The 21,563-nt window shown below is 36.3% G+C and overlaps 1 protein-coding gene across 2 annotated transcripts in view; it reads right to left on the bottom strand.

The window, feature by feature from the left end:
* The window catches only part of gpsm1b (G protein signaling modulator 1b), an 82,706-nt gene that overhangs the window by 3,599 nt on the left and 57,544 nt on the right, over positions 1 to 21,563 (bottom strand). For both annotated transcript variants that reach the window (XM_049465888.1, XM_049465886.1), the window contains exons 12-13: positions 4,100 to 4,259; positions 3,089 to 3,294 (exon numbers count right to left, since the gene is read on the bottom strand). In XM_049465888.1, coding sequence (XP_049321845.1) covers positions 3,089 to 3,294; positions 4,100 to 4,259 — 366 coding nt within the window. The remainder of the gene's footprint in view (positions 1 to 3,088; positions 3,295 to 4,099; positions 4,260 to 21,563) is intronic.

The raw sequence follows: 21,563 nt of genomic DNA, 5'->3' as shown, positions 1-21,563 counted from the left end.
GTAGTAATATTTAGCTAACATCAAACAGAGAGGCTAAACATCAAGCTAACATCAGGTAAAGTAGTTAACATCTTGCTAAAATCATCTAGCAGAGTAATATCTAGCTAACATCAAATAAAGATGCTAAACATCAAGCTAAAATCAGCTAGCATGGGTAATATCTACCTAACATCAAATAGAGAGGCTAAACATCAAGCTAACATCAAGTAAAATAGTTAACATCTTCCTAAAATCAGCTAACATTAAATAGAGTGACTAAACATCAAGGTAACATCAGGTAAAGTAGTTTACATCTCCCTAAAATTAACTAAATTTAAATAGAGGAGCTAAACATCAAGCTAACATCAGGTATAATAGTTAACATCTTGCTAAAAGCAGCTAGCATAGGTAATATTATTTAGCTAACGTCAAAAAGATAAGCTAAATATCAAGCTAACATCAGGTGAAGTAGTTAATATTTTCCTAAAATCAGCTAACATCAAATAGAAAGGCTAAACCTTAAGCTTATAATAAATAGTGAGGCTAAAAATTAAGCTAACATTAGGTGAAGTAGTTAACATCTTCCTAAAATCAGCTTACATTAAATAGAGAGGCTAAACATCAAGCTAACGTAAGGTAAAGTAGATAGCATCTAGCTAAAACTAGCTACCATAGGTAATAATATCTAATAATATCTAATAATATCTAATAGAGAGGCTAAACATCAAGCTAACATCAGGTAAAGTAGTTAATATCTTGCTAAAATTAGCTAGAATAGGTAATATTAGCTAGCTACATAAAAAAATGGATAAACATCAAGCTAACATCAGGTAAAAATGTTGACATCTAGCTAAAATCAGCTTGCGTAGGGAATATATAGCTAACAATTTAGAGAGGCTAAATATAAAATTAGGTTATATCTAATAGAGAGGCTAAAGATCAAGCTAATTTTAGGTAAAGTAGTTAACATCTAGCTAAAACCAGCTAGTCTAAGTAATTTATAGCTAACATCAAATAGAGAGGTTAAACATTAAGCTACCATCAAGTAAAGTAGTTAGCACCTTGCTAAAATCAGCTAGCTTAGGTATTACTTAGCTAACATTAACATATACAGTGATATCTAGCTAACATCAAATAAAGAGGCTAAATATCATGCTAACATCAGGAAAAGTAGTTAAAATCTTCCTAAAATCAGCTAGCATAGGTAGTAATATCTAGCTAACATAAAAGAGGCTAAACATTAAGCTAACTTCAAGTAGTTTACATCTTCCTCAAATCAGCTAACGTTAAATAGAGTAGCTAAAAATAAAGCTTACATTATGTAAAGTAGTCTAGCTGACATCTAGCTGAAATTAGCTATCATAAGTAATAATAACTAATAATATCTAATAGAGAGGCTAAATATCAAGCTAACATCAGGTAAAGTAGTTAACATCTAGCTAAAACTTGCTAGCATATGTAATCAAATTTAGCTTACATCAAAAAGAGAAGTTAAACATCAAGCTAACATCAGGTGAAGTAGTTTACGGCTTTCTAAAATCACATGTAATATTATCTAGATAACATTAAATAAAGAGGCTAAACATCAGGCTAACATCAGTTAAAGCAGTTAACAGCAAGTTAAACCAGCTAGCTTAGGTAATATCTAGCTAACATAAATAGAGAGGCTAAACATCAAGCTAACATCTGATAAAGTAGTTCACATCTTGTAAAATTAGCTAGAATAGGAAATATCTACCTAACATCAAAAAGAGGGGCTAAAAATCAAGCTAAAATCAGCTAGCTTTAAATAGAGAAGCTATCAAGCTAACATCAGGTAACATTGTTAATTTTAGCTAAAATCAGCTAGAATAGGTCATATCTAGCTAAATATCAAGCTGATATCAGCTAAAGTAGTTAACATCTAGCTAAAACCAGCTTGCTTAAGAAATATCTAGCTAACATTAAGTAGAGAGGCTAAAAATCAAGCATCAGCTAAAGTAGTTAATATCTTTCTAAAATCAGCTAACTTTAAATAGAGTTGCTAAACATCAAGCTAACATCAGGTAAACTAGTTAACACCTAGCTAAAATCAACAAGAAAAGGCAATATCTAGCTAACACTAAATAGAGAGGCTAAATATCCAGCTGATATCAGATAAAACCAGCTAGCAAAGGTCTAATCTACCTAACACCAAACAGAGAGGCTAAACATCGAGCAGGTAAAGTAGGTTACATCTAGCTAAAAGCAACTAGCAAAGGTAATTTCTAGCTAACATTAAAAAGAAAGGCTAAACATCAAGCTTACATTAGCTAACATATGTAATAATTTAGCTAACGTCAAATAGAGAAGCTAAACATCAAGCTAACATCAGGTAAAATATTAAACATCTTGCTAAAATCGGCTAGTACAATCTAGTTAACATCAAATAGAGAGGCTAAACATCGAGCTAACATCAGATAGGAGGAGTTAACAACTAGCTAACATCAGCTAGAATAGGTAATAATATCTAACTAACATTAAATAGAGTGGATAAACATCAAGCTAACATCAGGAAAAGTAGTTAACATCTTGTAAAATCAGCTAGTAAAGGTAATATCTTGCTAAGATCAAATAGTGAGGCTAAACATCAAGCTTACATCAGCTAAAGTAGTTAATATCTTCCTAAAATCAGCTAACATCAAATAGAAAGGCCTAAACCATAAGCTTATAATAAACAGTGAGGCTAAACATCAAGATAACATTAGGTGAATTAGTTAACATCTTCCTTAAACCCACTTACATTAAATAGAGAGGCTAAACATCAAGCTAACATCAGGTATAATAGTTCACATCTTGCTAAAATCAGCTAACATAGGTAATATTATTTAGCTAATGTCAAAAAGAGAAGCTAAACATCAAGCTAACATCAGGTGAAGTAGTTTACAGATTTCTAAAATCAGCTAACATATAACTTATAATATTATCTAGATAACATCAAGTAGGCTAAACATCAAGCTAACATCAGATAGGAGTAACTCTAAGTTAATATCTAGCTAACGTTTGCTAATTGCTTGTGCTAAATCTGCAGAACCTGACAGAACGAGCAGGAGGCTGGCTGTGTAAGCTCCTGGCTGTGTGAGCTCCTCACCTGGCACTTGATGAGCATGTTGAAGAAGTCGTCGCTGGGCTCCTGAGGGTCGGGGTCAGAGCAGAGGGTGCCCAGGTTGTTGTGGGTGATCCTCAGACCCGGCAGGTTCCCCACGTTCACCCGCTGGTCGTCCAGCCGCCTGCTCTGAGAGCTGGCGATCAGATCAAACAGCTCCTCCGTCTGAGGGGAAGTGAGGAGGCTGGCATCTGAACCAACAACAGACAGAACATACGGGTCAGTATACTGTAGTATGAAGCCAGTATCAGGTACAGCGGTGGTGCTGCTGGAGGTTTTAAACAGGCCAGGATCACTGCTGAGTATCTGTCATTCTGGAGATCGGTACACGGAGGTGACAAACTGTAAAATGAGTCAATTCTAATCTGAGCAATTTTCACCAAAATGCAGCTAATATTTAATAAACAATAACTTAAATAAGAAAATCAGAACTTTTTATATATATATATATTTTTTAACTGACGTGAGTTTTCTATTCTACTTAATTGCTACTAAATTTTTTAACATTACTCTCTTCATATCACATGTGATCATTTCCAATCACAAAAAAATCCATCCATTCATTTTTGAGTTTGGTGTCAGGAATCATTTGCTTTTATGAGCCATTTGGCTCCTCCCTTATTGTGACATCACAGTAAGGAAACCTGCATAGAACCACCCTGGCTCTCAACCTGTACCAGAGCCCCACCCACTAGATCATTTGAAGAAACGCCATTTCAGTCTGCTGATGGAGAACCTCAGACAGTGCACAGCAGGACTAGCCAGCAGACTTCTTCTGAGGAGGGGATCTATATCAATAATTAGTTTTTTAAGCATTTTAAGCATGAACTAGCCTGTTCGTGTTTTGCTGTTTAGCACAAGCTAACACTAACATTTTGTGAGAGACCCTTAAACGGATCGTTCTGAAAGGGACTGAAACTGGAAAGAATAGAGTGATTTTGTGTAAAGACGTTCATGAACATGTTTTGTAGAGACCATAGACCTATTGTTACTGACCGAGCATGTCGTTGAGGGCGGAGTCTCTGGAGGGGCTGTCCTCGTCCTGTCCGTTAGCGCCATCGTCGAGGTGGCAGCGCTGGTCGTCCATGCGGCTGCTCTGGAACTTGCTGAGTAGATCGAAGAAGCAGTCCTCATCGGAGGGGTCTCGACCCAACTTCTACAACACAAGAAAACATCTCATAAACATCTAACGCTACATTTATGCTAAATTGTTCACTCCGCCTACAGAGACCAGCAGCAGGAAGCCAAGTTTTTCCAACTTTATGCAAATAAGAAGCGAGTTTCACTGGACGATAGCTAATCAGCGCAGTTCATCACCACACAAACCACAAGCTAAACTCAGTATGGGAAAATCGATGATGCTAAAGCTAAGCTAGCTTACTTTTTTTATAGAGAAAGGTGGATGGAATCATTGGCGATACTGATAGACTAATAATAATATTAATACTAGTGCTGGACGATATGGCCAAAATTTATATCACGATATATTCCTTAAATTTCAGTCGATACGATATAATTTCGATATCGATATAAATACTTTGAAGGCCTCAGAAAACTGCTAAGAAGCCCTGCAATCCCTGCAGCACTGCAAATTTAAATTATTATATAACTGTGTATTTGCACTTTTTGTATGGCTGGCATCAGATACCCTCATTATATGCACATCTATCTATCTATCTATCTATCTATCTATCTATCTATCTATCTATCTATCTATCTATCTATCTATCTACCTATCTATCTATCTAATGGAAATCTGTACCTACTACTGTCTGAAAATTTAATTTAAGACTTTGAAACCTCCTTTCACAAAAACTTTAATACTTTAGAAATACAAGTAGTCAAAATAAATCAATGCTCAATATTATTTGCATATAGCAAAATAATAACATGACATCCCTGTCAAACATAAGCCTATATAACTATTACCAATAAAAATAACTTTAAATTACAACAGAGGCAGAGCTTCTTATTCTTTGTGAACAAATTTAACAGATTAAAACAAAAGTGTTTCAACTAGGATATAGAATACAATAAGCCTTTATATACGTAAAAGCAACAAGATTTTCCCGTCAAATAAACAAACCTACAGGCTTTATCAACTATGAATAACTTAGTTACAACATAAGCTATAAAAGTGCTTCAGTCAGTATAAGAAAAATATTGTCTGTAGTGGAGTTGCTTGAAGTGGTGGAACAGATTAGATGTATTAACATTACCGCTGCTGGTCGGCTGCACTCTCCGGCACAATTTGCAGCAAAGCGGCAAGGGAGCGGACCCGCGGCCGGCCTCGAGGACCCGCGGCCGAGCGAGCGGGCCCGCGGCCGGCCTCGAGGACCCTCGGCCGAGCGAGCGGACACGCGGCCGGCCTCGAGGACCCTCGGCCGACCGAACCGAGTCTACCTTAGCCTTGGATCCGCTCGTCCCGGCTCCGTTTGTCTCCAGCGCGAGACATTTTTGCTGCGTAACGAAGCGGACCCGAGCCTAGCCATTTTAACCTAGCCTTGCCTAGCCTAGCCTATTTGGCTACGTGCCTGTGTGGTTACGTCATCACGCACTGACGTAGCCCAGCTACGGAGGCTGAATGTGTTGAGCTCTGCGGCGAGCTGACGCCAGTAAAAAACGCCTGTCCGTGATTCTAATACATATCGATATACCACAAAGGTGATATCACCGTTATTGAAACATTTCTTATCGCGATAAATACCGATATCGAATTATTGTCCAGGCCTAATTAATACCATTAATTTATCAGTGTTTAATGGAAAATCCAATCAAAATATGTCCAACTTTTTCTTTGCCAGGTTAGCATTGTTGGCAATACCAGTGGATAGAAATGCATTATGCATTTTTTTGCACATCCAAACACAATAAAATCATATCCACAGATAGAGGTTGGACAGTTTATTATCACTTTATTATCACTATCATCTATTAGTGTTTCACTAAATCATTAAACATTTACTACTGTAGATGTGTGGGGTGGCCATCTTGGATTTGGAACTCTGGGTTGGTGAAGCTTTCTCAACTTTCTTTCTAAGTAGGAAATCTGCCTTGTAAAGACATTACAATTAAAATATGCTTTTCAGAACTTCTCACAAAAGATGCAGAGCTTTCAGACCTCAAATAATGCAAAGAAAACAAGTTTATATTCATATAAAGTTTTAAGAGTTCAGAAATCAGTATTTGGTGGAATAAGCCTGGTTTTTAATCACAGTTTTCATGCATCTTGGCATCATGTTCTCCTCCACCAGTCTTACACACTGCATTTGGATAACTTTATGCCTTAATGCTTAATCCTGGTTAAGCGGTCTCTCATTTTTTCCATATAATATAATGAGTCAAGACTGTCATGTAACAGTTTTGGGGTTTTGGAATCAGCCTGTTTTCCGGCTCTGTTTTAGTTAGTATTGGTAGTCCATATTTATTGATTAAGCTAGTGCAAATTAATTGATATTGCGCAGCCATCTTGGATTTGGAACTCTGGGTTGGTGAGGCTTTCTCTACTTTCTTTCCAAGTAGGAAATTTGTCTTGTGAAGACATTCCACATAAAATTTGTTGCTTAAAACTTGTCAAATGGACTGCAGCTTAAATACTATATAATGAGTCAAGACTGTGATGTAACAGTTTTAGGGTTTTGCAATCAGCTTGTTTTTCCAGCTCTGTTTTGGCTCTTTTGGATGTTTTTTTAAAGGAGAAACAGCATGCGCTGCACTCTCATTAGTCAACCATGCCGAGATAAATGTAGTTTTCCATGCTATTGCAACTTTAATTGATTGAACTTTCCACAGCCAGTGGAGATTAATTGATTAGAGCAGCCATCTTGGATTTTAAACTCCGGGTTGATGAGGCTTTCTCGATTTTCTTTACGAGTAGGAAATCTGACTTCTAAAGAAATTCCAGATAAAATTTGCTACTTGGACATTTTTTTAATTGGAGTGCAGCTTAAATATAATATAATAAGTCAAGACTGTGATGTAACAGTTTTGGGGTTTTGGAATCAGTCTATTTTTCCAGCTCAGTTTTGGTTCTTGTTGATGTTTTTTTGAGGGGGAAACAGCATGTGCTGCACTCTCATTAGTCAACCATGCCAAGATAAATGTAGTTTTCCATGCTAGTGCACCTTTAATTGATAAAGCCAGTGCAGATCAATTGATATGGAGTAGCCATCTTGGATTTTCAACTCTGGGTTGGTGAGGCTTCCTTGAATTTCCTTCTGTGTAGGAAATCTGACTTCTAAAGATATTCCAGGTAAAATTTGCTACTTGGACATTTTTTAAATGGAGTGCACCTTAAATATAATATAATAAGTCAAGACTGTGATGTAACAGTTTTGTGGTTTTGGAATCAGCCTGTTTTTCCGGCTCAGTTTTGGTTCTTGTTGATGTTTTTTTGAGGGTTAAACAGCCTGCGCTGCACTCTCATAAGTCAACCATGCCAAAATAAATATATTTTTGCATGCTAGTCCATATTTACTTGATTAAACTAGTGCAGGTTAATTGATATGGAGCAGCCATCTTGGATTTTTAACTCTGGGTTGGTAAAGCTCTTGCGACTTTCTTTCCAAAAAAAAAAAAAATAATTTTCTGAAGACATTTCAGTTAAAATGTGCTGCTTGAAACTTTTCAAAAGGAGTGCAGCTTAAATATAATAAAGTGAGTCAAGACTGTGATGTAACAGTATTGGGGTTTTGGAATTAGCCTGTTTTTCCAGCTCTGTTTTGGTTCTTTTAGATGTTCTTTTGAAGGAGAAACAGCACGTGCTGCACTCTCATTAGTCAACCATGCCGAGATAAATGTAGTTTTCCATGCTAGAGAATCTTTAATTGATTGAACTTTCCGAAATCAATGCAGATCAATCGTTGCCCTCGGCTGTGTTTTTACACTCTACTGAATCCAATACATGGATCACTAGTGACCTGTGACTTCAGCGTGTCCACTTCGTTTTTGGAGCATTGACATAAAATCAAAACTCACAGTCGTGTCCGTGTTTAGGTCAGGTAGTGTTAAAGAGCCGTGTCGAGAGACGCATAGGCCGGTTGATGGAACGCAGGATGCGTTTAAGGGTTAAATTGGGAGCTAAAGCTCATTATGGATTTCCATTTGCACTTTGTGACACAGTCTGTGATCCTGTGCTAGAAGTATTAATGCAGGAGCGAAAATAGCATCTTCAAACATCTACCCAGGCCCGAGTGTTCACCTGGGTGTCACTTCTATTTAAAGAGAAAACCAGAAATCAAATTTACAGCACCTTCCCCCACTCCTTAGCCACAATGCATCCACGAATATGTGTATGATGTCATTTATTTTAGTACGTATGTCTGAAGTCGATGGTGATCTTAGATACCCCCATTAAAACATTTAAGAAACATCAAACCTCTTGCTAAATGCTGCAAAATCTAGAAGAATGTCTTCTCTGGGCAGTAGAGACAGTTATCCAACAAAAGAAAGATAAACTCTTTTTAGTATCTCTCCATTAAAGATTGTTCTTTCTTTCTATTAAATATCAGACGTGAAATGCTGTGAGAAGCTGTATTCAACAACATTGTTTTCAGTGTTCTACGTAAGATAAGATTAGCATAAATGCATTAATTACAAGGGGTATCCCCAAACATGTTGGCCATATAGTGGATGTGGTTGCTAGGTGGTTGCTGTCTGTCCACCTACCTTGCTATCTATCAATCTATCTACAAACACAATCTGCTTAAACTGACACCACACAAAAAAAATTATGTTTGCATGGTTTTATTGAACACAACATGTTAACATTCACAGTGAGAAGGGAAAAAGTATGTGAACCCCTCGGCTAATGACTTTTCTAAGAGTTAATTGGATCCAGGATGTGATTAGATTAGATGTGTTGGTTAAAGCTGTCCTGCCCTTTAAAAAGACTGCTCTTCTTAAGAAACATTGCTTAATGTGAATCATGCTGGAAAGGGTTACAAAAGTATCTCTAAAAGCCTTGCTGTTCATGTGTGCACGGTATGACAGACTGTTGCTACTCTCCCTAGGCGTTGTAAAGTCCTGTAAAGATGACTGTAAGAGCACAGCACATGCAGAATGATCAATGAGGTGAGGAAGAATCCTAGAGTGTCAGTTAAAGACTTATAGAAATCTCTGGCACATGCTAACATTTTTGTTGACAAATCTACAATAATAAGGAAAACATTAAACAAGAATGTTCATGAGTTCAAGTATACTGTGGACAGATGAAACAAAAAAATTGAGTTGTTTGGAAGGAAAACACACAGCGCTATGTGTGGAGACAAAAAGGCACAGCCCACCATCATCTTCAAAACCTCATCCCAACTATGAAACATGGTGGAGGGGGCATCATGGTTTGGGGCTGCTTTACTTTGCTGCCTCAGGGTCTGGACGGATTGCCATCGCCAATGGAAAAAAATGAATTCCCAAGTTAACCAAGACTTTTTTCAGGACAACTTAAGACCATCTGTCCTCCAACTGAAGCTCAACAGAGGATGGATGATGCAACAGGACAACGACCCAAAACATAGAAGTAAATCAACAACCGAACGACTTCAACTGAAGAAAATAAATAAATACTCCTTCTGGAGAGTCCTGACCTCCTGAACCCAACCGAGATGCTGTTGTGGCATCATGACCTCAAGAGAGCGATTAATTCACACTAGATATCCCATAATATTATAGCTGAACTGAAACAGTTTAGTGAAGAGGAATGATCCAGAATTCCTCCTGACCGTTCTGCAGGTCTGATCTGCAATTTAATGACCAATTTATGCAGAAATCCAAGTAATCCCTTTCCATTCATTCATCCATCTGTCAAAGTATAGACCATACACTATACTATATTTAACCTTATTTAACCTCTTATGATTTATGATATTTTATAGATTATATTTAGAAAAATGTGGGGGTGTCCTAACATTTTTCCTTAAAGAGAGAATGACATAACTGATGTGTAAAGACATTTCTTCAGTGGTATGTGTTCAGTTATATAATCTATATAAAGTCTCTATCTCTCAGTACTGCTCAGATAAAGATCAGACGTCCAGATGTTATAAATGCTCAAAAAGACACAGGTCTTTTGGATGAGCTATTTTTATCACATGACCCGTTCTGTCCGTGACCCTCCCTGCTCGTACACCTGTCCAGCAGGTGTTTCTTCAGAAGCCGGGTGCAGGTGTGTGTGTGTGTGTTTAGAGGAAGGTGGCGAGATGGACAATCGAGACTTTAGCCGTGTGAGTGGCACAACCTTTTCAGGGCTGATAGGAAACAGAGGACATCAAAGCCTCATCAAAGTGACCAAGAAATCAATAGAGGCGGTAGCTGTGGAATTAGCCTGCGGACCATCTGACCCCTCCCCCCCCCATCCCCCCCCCCCCCCCCCCCTCTGCAGCGGAGCTCGGCTTTAGCCTAGCGTAAAGCACTGAACAGGGGGCTATAAATCACCAATCAAATACGAATCGTTAGCAAACGACTCAGTAATGATTCAAATTCAGTGAATCAATACACAATTTTGCTATGATTCAAAATGTATTAAAACATTTAATGTACAAATAATGCAACTAAACCCCCTGATTTTGCTGATTTTTCCACCGTCAGCTCAAATTTCTGGGTGATGTATGGGTTTAGGGGTGGAGCAGAAGGAAGAAACTGATTTGGCTGAGCTTCAGTACACTCTAAACCCATACACTGTTTGAACAAAAAGTATTTAAGTCTGTTTTACATAAAAATGGAGATTTCTAAACAATACTCAACTATTTTGAGTTAGTTGAACTCAGATTTGTGGGCACATATACTGTACTATTCAAACTGAGATCTTTGAGTTGAACCAACTTATTATAATAACTGAGTTTAGTCTGTTTTGCAATTAGCAGCTTCTTTTCCATTGGCTTCTGTCACAATCTATTTGCATACTGGGTGTGTCCAACAGTTTCTGACTAACACTCACCATCAGTGTGATCATAGTGATTCCCCCCTGGGCTACCTTACAAATAAATCAACTTCCCCTTTAGTTGTAATTAAAACTTGATGTTTTAATTTATGCTAACTCAACTTTTCATTCAACATTACCTAACTTTTTTTAAGGCAACCAGTTTCCTCAAATATTGTAAGTAAATTTAACTTATCTAGGCTTACAGTGCAGTGTTCCTCTGATAGTGGTAAGATGCAGATGATTGGACGTCACCAAGGGGGCGGTATTATTATTGATTGAATGATTTGCATATTGTAAGAAACATTATCAACGCCTATAGCACAGTTTAACCTGAGGGGGCACTGCAGAGGCAGAAATTACCACAATAAAATAGTGTTTTTTAAAGGTTAGGAAATGTTAATATTTTTTTTATATCAGGACTGGGATGTGTCACAACTTCTAAGGAACACATTTCAGCTATTAATGAAAATAATGAAACATGCTTCAGGGTTTAGAACTTCTTTAAAACTGCTTCCCCCTGTAGTCTATGGTCTCTCACCCGGAGGTACACTACCCGTATACAGCTCTGAAACAAAATGAAGAAAGCACTTCAGTTTCTCAATCAGTTTCTCTGATTTTGCTATTTATAGGTTTATGTTTGAGTAAAATAAACATTGTTGTTTTATTCTATAAACTACAGACTACATTTCTCCCAAATTCCAAATAAAAATATTCTCATTTACAGCATTTATTTGCAAAAAATGAGAAATTACTGAAATAATAATAATAAAAAAATATGCAGAGCTTTCAGACCTCAAATAATGCAAAGAAAACAACAAGTTCATATTCATAAAGTTTTAAGAGTTCAGAAATCAATATTTGGTGGAATAACCCTGGTTGGTTTTTAATCACAGTTTTTTTCATGTATCTTGGCATCATGTTCTCCTCCACCAGTCTTACACACTGCTTTTGGATAAATTTATGCTGCTTTACTCCTGGTGCAAAAATTCAAGCAGTTCAGTTTGGTTTGTACCTTGTGATCATCCAACTTCCTCTTGATTATATTTCATAGGTTTTCATACACGTTTAAATGTAAGGTAAAAAAAGGTAAATTATTGTATATATATTTAATGTATGTAGGTTATACATTGTCACTGGCATGCAAAAACCTCCACATATCTCCACATTTTGCTATAATGTGAATTTTGCGGTTGTACATTACACTGTGTTAGAACTGTATGATGAACAGACCAATAGAAATCCCCCAGAACAACTTAATAATCATATCTTTTTACACTGATTTCCATTGAAAGTTGAAGTTGTATTTCAGTACATACTTCAGTTCATATATGTAGGCTACATGCATGTAGCAAACATCTAAATAAAGCAAGATGTTTAAGCAAATTGTGCATAAACTTAAATAGAGAACTTATTAGGTAGATTAATGTATATTAATGTATATATTCACTTTACCCTATATATATTTTCTGTAGGATAAAACCCAGTTTAATTTTTAGCATTTTCCACTTTTCTTCCTAATGTGAATCTGGCTGTTATTCTATATATTGTATCACAATTTTAAGATAAATAAACCAATACAAATGCTTCAATTAAATGTAAATATATAAAAAATATACATTCACACTGACTTCCATTAAAAGTTATACATTAAAATAAGGCTGTAGTAGCTGTAAAACACACAAAATATGATCTTATATCTACCAAAAGTAAAATATACGTCCTACATAAATTAAATGTATATACTCTAATTGACTTATTTTACTTAAAAATGATTTGCTTTATGTTTTTTCCCACAGAAAATATATTTAAATGGAAGTAATTTTCATACTATAAACATAAACTATACTATAAATGCGTATACTCTTAATTGACATTCACATGATATTTTAATATATAAATTAAAATATATAAACTTTGATATATTTTAGATTATACTCACTGTCACACAAAAATATATATATACCCCTATTGGTAAATGTTACGTTTATACTATCAGAAAGTGCAAAACAACAATGGCAAAAAAAAACAAGGTGGGTTTTTATGATACATAGACAAAATACTGTACATCCTACATACATTAAATGTATATAATCAAATTAGTTTAAGTAAAAAGTATAATAATTTGTTGTTTCACGATTTTTCTGCATGAAATGAATCGTTATATGTGAAGGAAAAAAATATTTCAATAGAGGTCAATGAAAAAAGATTATATTTCAGACCATTTTGCATAATTTCTATTGGTCCATTCCTTCAAACGCACCTTTTTTTTTTTTTTGCTGTTTTCAACTTTTATTCATTGTATGAATCTGGCATCACAATTTAATGATAAATGAACCAATAGAAATGCTTGGAAATGCTTCCATTATGCACTGAAATAAGAATATTCAGTATTCACTGTTACGCAAAAAACTTATATCTACCAAAAGCTATATTTACAGCATTTCTATTGGTCCATTTGTTATATATTTCTAATATGATATAAAGAAGAACTGGCAGAATCACACTGGCAGAAAGTGAAAAACATTAAATACAACAAACTGAAGGTGGGTTTTTATAGAACAGGACTATATACGCCCTGCATATATTACATGTATATACTCTAATCGACTTCCTTGAAATGCATTGCATTTCATTAATACTGCCATATATCAGAGTGTAGTCACTGTCACACAAAAACCTTATATCTTATATCTGTCAACTCAACCATATTAGCTGCATACATATATTATTATTGCAGTAACCACAGTTATATATCTAAATATAATCTTAGATTAATATATAATGTATAAAACAACAGACTCAAACAATCAGAATGTCTAAAATATGGATAGAACAAATGGAAATCAAATGGAAGTCAAGTTTATACTATGAACATTATAAAAAGTGTATACTCTGAATTTACTTTCACAGGATATTTAAATATATAAATTAAAATATATATACTTTGATATATTTTAGATTATACTCACTGTCACACACACAAAAAAATTATACCTGATGGTAACTGGTAATTTATACTGTCAGAAAGTGCAAAACAATAGTCACTGTCACACAAAACCTTATATCTTCCAACTCAACCATATTAGTTGCATGCATAAATATATTATCGCAGTAACCACAGTTTTAAATATAATCTTAGATTAATATATAATGTATAAAACAACAGACTCAAACAATCAGGATGTCTAAAATATGGATAGAACAAAAAAAGCAATCACAAATAAACTAAAATACTCTATACTCTAATACTCTAATAGTAAACTGAATTAATAATTATTATAATTATATATTTATAAATTATAATAATAAATAGTCATACTTAGTCTCTGTCCTGCCCGAATCCAGGTGAACACAAACAGCCAATGAAGCTTCTGACCACAGCCTCCCTCCTCTACACTCCTCTCTTCCTCCTCTCACTCTCTCTCTTTCTTTCCCTCTCTCTCTCGCTCTCTCTCTTTACCACTCTCTCTCTCTTTTTCTACCACTATCTCTCTCTCCCTCTCAACTCTCTCTCTTTTGCTCTATCTACATCTCTCTCTCTCTCTCTTTCTCTACCCTTCTCTCTCTTTTGCTGTGTCTTTACCCATCTCTCTCTCTATCTACCTCTCCCTTTCTCTTTCTATCTACCTCTCTCTCCCTCTCTTTCTCTCTTTTTACCCCTTTCTCTCTCTCTATACTTATTTCTCCATCTCCCTCTTGCTCTATCTACCTCTCACTCTTCTATCTCTCTCTCACTTTTTCTCTTTCCCTCAATCTCTCTCTTTTGCTTTATCTACTTGCTTTCTCCCTCCCTCCCTCCCTCCCTCTCTCTTGCTCTATCTACCTCTCTCTATCTCTATCTTTCTTTCTATGTATCACTCCCTCTCTTTCTCTCTTTTTACCCCTCTCTCTCTCTCTATACCCATCTCTCCATCTCCCTCTTGCTCTATCTATCTACCTCTCTCTCCCTCTCAACTCTCTCTCTCTTTATCTCTATCTTTCTTTCTATGTATCTCTCCCTCCCTTTCTCTCTGTAACACTCTCATTCCCTCTTGCTCTCTCTTTTTCTTGCTACTTCTCTCTCTACCTCTGTTTTTCTCTCTCTTCTATCTCTCTCTACCCCTCTCTCTCCTCCGTACATCTCTATCACCCTCTCTCTTTCTCTCCTATCTCTCTCAGTCTCTCTCTCTCTCACTTTCTTTCTCTCTCTCTCTCTTCCTCTCTCTCTTTTGCTCTATCTCTATCTCCCTCTGTCTATTTTTCTCTCTCTCTCTCTCTCTCTCTCTCTCTCTCTCTCTCTCTCTCTCTCTCTCTCTCTCTCTCCTGCAGGCCATCTTTGTGTCACTGTGGGAAAACAACTCATTATAAAGAGGGGGGGTCTCTGATCAAGGTCACATTGTGACAGAGAGAGAGAGAAATGAGAGAGGGATAGAGAGGGAGAATGAGAGAAAGAGAGAGAGAGAGAGGATTCCATCACTAATCACTGTCCACCTCCATTATAAACCAGTGCAATCTGCTCATACGCAGCCCAGCCGGCCCCGGACACATTAATTTATGATGATAAACACTAAAAAAATCACTATTATTTCATATTATTTTATATTAATAAAACTAAAAATCCACTAAAATCACTTTAATTCTAAATCAGAACCAAACTTTTCTCTCATTAACTCACATGAATCACATTTACTCACCAGTGCAGCTCATTCACCTGCATCCGCCAGCCTTTCAGCAACGACATTTTACTGCTATAAATGATTTATATTGTCTCTATATTATATATAAATATACAAGAGTCTCTCTCGCACGCCCTTACACACTCTGAAACACTCTTGCACTCTCTAACACACTCTCGCACGCTCTCGCGCACACACACTCTCAGCCGGCGATGCATTGCATTGAGTGTAATTATTCAATTAGGTGCTGGTGGGTGAGCGAGAGACACATTGAAAGAGAGAGAGAGAGAGAGAGAAATGGGCGGTCCTTGTCTGCATGACATCACAGTTGCTATAGAAACCTCGACCCCAATCTTACGGTCATTCGGTCTGTGCGCACAAACACACACACACACACACACACACGGTGGGGCTCACCTACCCCGGGGATCAGTGTGTGTTATGTGTGTGTGTGTGTTATATATGCACACACTCACACTGGTCCCGGGGGTAGGTGATTATATTATATATATGTATGTGTGTGTGTGTGTGTGTGTTTATATACAGTACTGTGCAAAAGTTTAAAGCATCTGTAAAAATCTGAATAAAATAGCTTTATTTGCTATTTTAACACTAGAATTATAATAAACACAAATAATTATTCAAATGCATACACAAAGTCATGTTTCTACATTACTGTGGTTATTAAAACTTATATAAAGCTCTTCTTATAAAAAGTATCGTACAGTTTTATTATTTTATAGTTATCATCATTTGAAAAGCTGCTTTGTATTCAACTGCCAAGACCTTAAGGGAAACAATTAATAATTTTAGTACTGTAAAGAAACCCTGTAAAAGGTCATTTTACTACTGTGAAAAAAAAAATAAAAAGTAATTTTAGTATTGTAAAGAAAATCTATAAAATATAATTTTAGTACTGAAAAGAAAACATAAAAATACGTTAGTACTGTAAAGAAAACCTGAAAAGGGTCATTTTAGTACTGTAAAAGAAAAAACTAAAAAAAGTAATGTTAGAATTGTAAAAAAAACATGAAGAAGGTCATTTTAATACTGTAAAGAAAACCTAAAAAAGTCATTTTAGTACTGTAAAAAAACTGAAAAAAGTCATTTTAGTACTGTGAAAAAACTGAAAAAAGTCATTTTAGTACTGTGAAAAAACTGAAAAAAGTCATTTTAGTACTGTAAAAAAACTGAAAAAAGTCATTTTAGTACTGTAAAAAAACTGAAAAAAGTCATTTTAGTACTGTAAAAGAAAAAACTAAAAAAAGTAATGTTAGAATTGTAAAGAAACATGAAGGTCATTTTAATACTGTAAAGAAAAACTAAAAAATAATTTTACTACTATAAAGAAAACAAAAAAAAGTAATTTTAGTACTGTGGAAAAAAAATTAAAAAGTTACTTTTTTTTAATATTGTAAAAAAAAGGTAAAAAAGTAGTTTTAGTGCTGTAAAGAAAGTCTGAAAAAAGATGCAGAGCTTTCAGACCTCAAATAATGCAAAGAAAACAAGTTCATATTCATAAAGTTTTCAGAAATTTCTGAACAAAAAGAGTTCAGAAATCAATATTTGGTGGAATAACCCTGGTGGTTTTTAATCACATTTTTTTTCATGCATCTTGGCATCATGTTCTCCTCCACCAGTCTTACACACTGCTTTGGATTCAAGCAGTTCAGTTTGGTGGTTTGATGGCTTGTGATCATCCATCTTCCTCTTGATTATATTCCAGAGGTTTTTAATTTGGTAAAATCAAATAAATCATCATTTTTGAGTGCTCTCTTATTTTTTCAGAGCTTTATATCTATATATATATATATCTGCAGTAATGCAGTGTGTTTTTGTGCACGTATGCGTGCATGTGATGTGATGTGATTGTGCATGTTGGAGGTCAGGTCAAAGGTCATATAGGGAAAAGGCCTTGTGCTGCTGTATCTGGAGTCCTCAGCAGAGCTCTATAAACAGCCTCTCATATAGACTCTAACACCCCGTACACACCATCACACCTTCCCCTGCCAGAACCAGGCCAGCCCCGCCCTCAGGGACGGCCAGGTGGGAGCGAGCGCTGAGGAAAATGAGAACGTATATTTTTACACATTCTTAATATTGTTCATGTTCTGCACAGAGTGTACAGAGACGAGGAGAACGTGCTCAGTGAGAGAGAGCACTGACCAGTCCTGGGCTTTAACTGACACTGTGCTACTGTCTAATATAAAAAAATACTGTTTTTGCACAATAAGATGCAGTTAAAATCCTTTAATTCTCCCAAAAACCATCAGTGCGTCTTATAATCCGGTGCTCCTTATGTATGAATTTTACCAGTCAGGTATTAAGGAGCAGTAAAGTCACTCCACTGAAGTACAGAGTTATACAGGAGTTTCAGTAAAGTTTCTCCAGCACCAAGACTGGAGCAGCATTAGCATTAGCCACTAACCATGCTAAGGGCTAGTTAGCTCTTTCTCTGTTTTGAGGTGAGTATATTGAACTGTAGTCTGTGTGTTTACGTGTTAAAACAAGCTACATGGCAGAAACCGCTAGCTAATAGCGCCCTGGGTTGCTGGAACACTCAGGGTTCCACAGTGTAGCGCTGTCTGGCTAGCCTTAGAGGAAATCTGCAAATCTAAGCTTAGCGGTATTAGCATTAGCTGCTAACTGCACTAAGCGCTAGCTCTTTCGCTGTTCAGAGGTGAGTATTATCAGACTGTAGCCTACAGTTAACTCTGGGTAGCACTGCTGGAGCAGTATTAGCATTAGCTAATAATTTCTGGGGCAAATTTTCATTATGGGGCAAATGTTTTTCAAAGGCATTAAAAGTCTTCTTAAAGGGGCGGGAAGTGTTTATTTGCTCAATAAAACTGTAAATAATATAAAAATAAATAAAAATTACATTCATACAAAATTCATCACCATCATTATCATCATAATCATCTCAGCACCTGGTTAGGTAAGCCTAAGCAACCAGCTAGCAACACTGAAGCAACCAACCATTGGACCATAACAACACCAAAGCACCCACCTTTGCAAGTAAGACCTTAGCAACAGCCTAGCATCACCTGCTTGGCAACACATTCGCAACCACAAAGCAACACTTTAGCAACTAACTCTTTAGTAATAAACCACAGCAACTATCTTAGCAACAGCTATACCACAACAACTTTAGTACCCTACAGCTATACCATAGCAACACCTTAAGCCAGGCGGACACTGTGCGATTTTAGCCTGATTTTAAGCCCGATCTGGTCGGATGCGACTGAATTTCATGATCGGGCCGAATTTTAGCTTGATCGTGCGTCGTTTGTCGTGCAGTGTGAGAGGGGAAGCGATGTCCGATTAATTGCCCATAGGAGCTGCGAATGAGCAGTCGGACGCGACCAGGGATTTCTGACATGCCAGAAATTTTGGTCGCTTGTCTCACAGTGTGAGCTGTTTTGCGGGCCGATTTCTTAACGTCACGACCTGTTTTCCCAAAAATCTGCACAGTAACTATAAATAATTATTAGTCATATTTATTTCTGTCAGTTATAAGGATTTATATTTATGTTCGGTACACAGACTTATAGCTTAATATAGCAGACACAGGCATTCTGCTGTTTAAGAATTTCAACAGATGCTTATTCTCAGTCAATAGCTGGAGTTTTTGAAAAGAAAAATTAAAAGAGAAAATATCTTTGACAAACATACATTTATTTTATTTCACTTTGCTATTATATCTGAAAAATAAAGCACATTGTCAGCCTCTGGTGCTGCCCGTCAATTATATAAAACTTAAAACATGCACAGAAATATAAAGCTATATTTTATAATTCGTTTCTTTTCGCCAGGGCAAATTTATTAAAATTATAAATATGTTAATTTATTAATTAAAATCTCGTCCAGTGCTCCAGAATATTAGCCACGCAAAGCCAGCTTAGCGCAGCGCGTGGCATTGCGCGCGGCATTGCCCGCATAATAACCTCTGTCTTCTAAAATAAACGTTTTAATAAATAAGGTCGGAGAAGTGTAGTAAAATTAGTGCTATTAAACTTACTAAAGCTAATAAATGAACTGATAATTAATCAAGATAAATCAGACAAAATGCGCTGCGCCTCTCTCTCGCTCTCTTTCGCAGCGCGGAGCTGAATTCAGCGCGAGGCTACAGGAACTCAGTTCAGTTGAATAAAAATAAGTATGGGCCTGTAAGTACAAGCAAAGGACCTGTAAGTAAATATAGTCAAATATAAAGTATAGTTTGAGGTTTTGGTGAGCTGTTTTCATGATTTGAAACTGAAACTAACTGAAACTTTGATTATTCTGCAGAAAGCCTGGGTTATTTTAAACGAATTTTTAATGAGTTTATATTTTATATTTTTTATTTATTCATTTAAATTATTTTTCTTCTTTTATTAATCAAATCATTAAATATATATCTTAAGATATAATTTTTTTCCCTTTTATGTCAATTTTTATGATCTTTTTTTAAGGTCCTATTTTTCCTTTTTTACGTATATATTTTATTCGTCTATAATAAATGTCAGTTTTTATTCCTATTTTTTATATATATTATTAATCCCTTTTAAACTGTTAATGCTCAGCGGCACTGTAAATGAGAGTCCCTATCCAGTGTGAATAACCGATTGCTTGTTTAATATTCAGTGTTGCAAAACCAGTTTTTACATAAACAATAAACAGAATAAAAAATAAAATTATTTTATTTTATTTAAGCTGCTGGTGTTTCTTTCGCAGTCTGACGCGCAGTCATTTTTCTATGCGCTCTCCTTCTGTAAAACGGACAACCCGTAGAGTCCACGTCGCCTCAGCCACCTGCGAGTCCATGTACGTCTCTTCCGTGGACTTTCAGCGCACAACAGGGCACAAATAAGCAAAGCTAAGCGCTTTCTTTTGCAAGGCGTTGTGTTGAAGCGAGAGTTTGTACGCAAAGAAAGCTCCGCCTACGGGCTGCGTTTAGACGTGCAGTGTAAGCTCCCCCGTCGCAGCAGGTCAGTCGGACCGTACAGTGTGTGCAGATGAATCGCAGGCGTTGTTCATACACGACAAACGATTCAAACGTGCTGTTTGAGCTCTCCAGAACGCATCCGATTAAAAAAATCGCACAGTGTCCGCCTGGCTTTAGTAACCACCTATCAAAGCCTGAGCAGCAGCCTAGCAGAGATCACTTCAGTTTCTGAATCAGTTTCTCTGGTTTTGCTATTTATAGGTTTATGTTTAAGTAAAATAAACACTGTTGTTTTATTCTATAAACTACAGACAACATTTCTCTCAAATTCCAAATTAAATTAAAAATAATGTCACTTAGAGCATTTATTTACAGAAAATGAGAAATGACTGAAATAACAAAAAAGATGCAGAGCTTTCAGACCTCAAATAATGCAAAGAAAACAAGTTCATATACCCTAAATATATATAAACCCTGGTTTCTAATCACAGTTTTTTTCATGCATCTTGGCATCATGTTCTCCTCCACCAGTCTTACACACTGCTTTTGGATAACTTTATGCTGCTTTACTCTTGGTGTAAAAATTCAAGCAGTTCAGTTTGGTGGTTTGATGGTTTGTGATCATCCATCTTCCTCTTGATTATATTCCAGAGGTTTTTAAATTTGGTAAAATCAAAGAAACTCGTCATTTTTTGAAGCGATCTGAAGGGTATGGTTGAGTGGATTTAAATGTATCTTATAGTATAAAGGAACATAAACCTGAAACCAGGACGAGCCAAACGGGATATCGCTTCTCAATCCCATACCATCCTTTTAACCCCATTAGCCCATGTCATCCCTTCATCCCTCTCTCTCCCTCTCTCTCTCTCTCTCTCTGTGTTATTGATCTGTCTCTCGGCTCTCTCAGTCTCAGGTAATGCCTCTCAGCAGCACTTTCAGACGGGGAAGATGCCGTAAGAT

The sequence above is a fragment of the Astyanax mexicanus genome, chromosome 1 (assembly GCF_023375975.1).
Source record: "Astyanax mexicanus isolate ESR-SI-001 chromosome 1, AstMex3_surface, whole genome shotgun sequence".
NCBI classification, from domain to species: domain Eukaryota; kingdom Metazoa; phylum Chordata; class Actinopteri; order Characiformes; family Acestrorhamphidae; genus Astyanax; species Astyanax mexicanus.
Note: the sequence above shows the minus strand (reverse complement) of the source record. Positions and strands in the feature narration are given on the sequence as shown.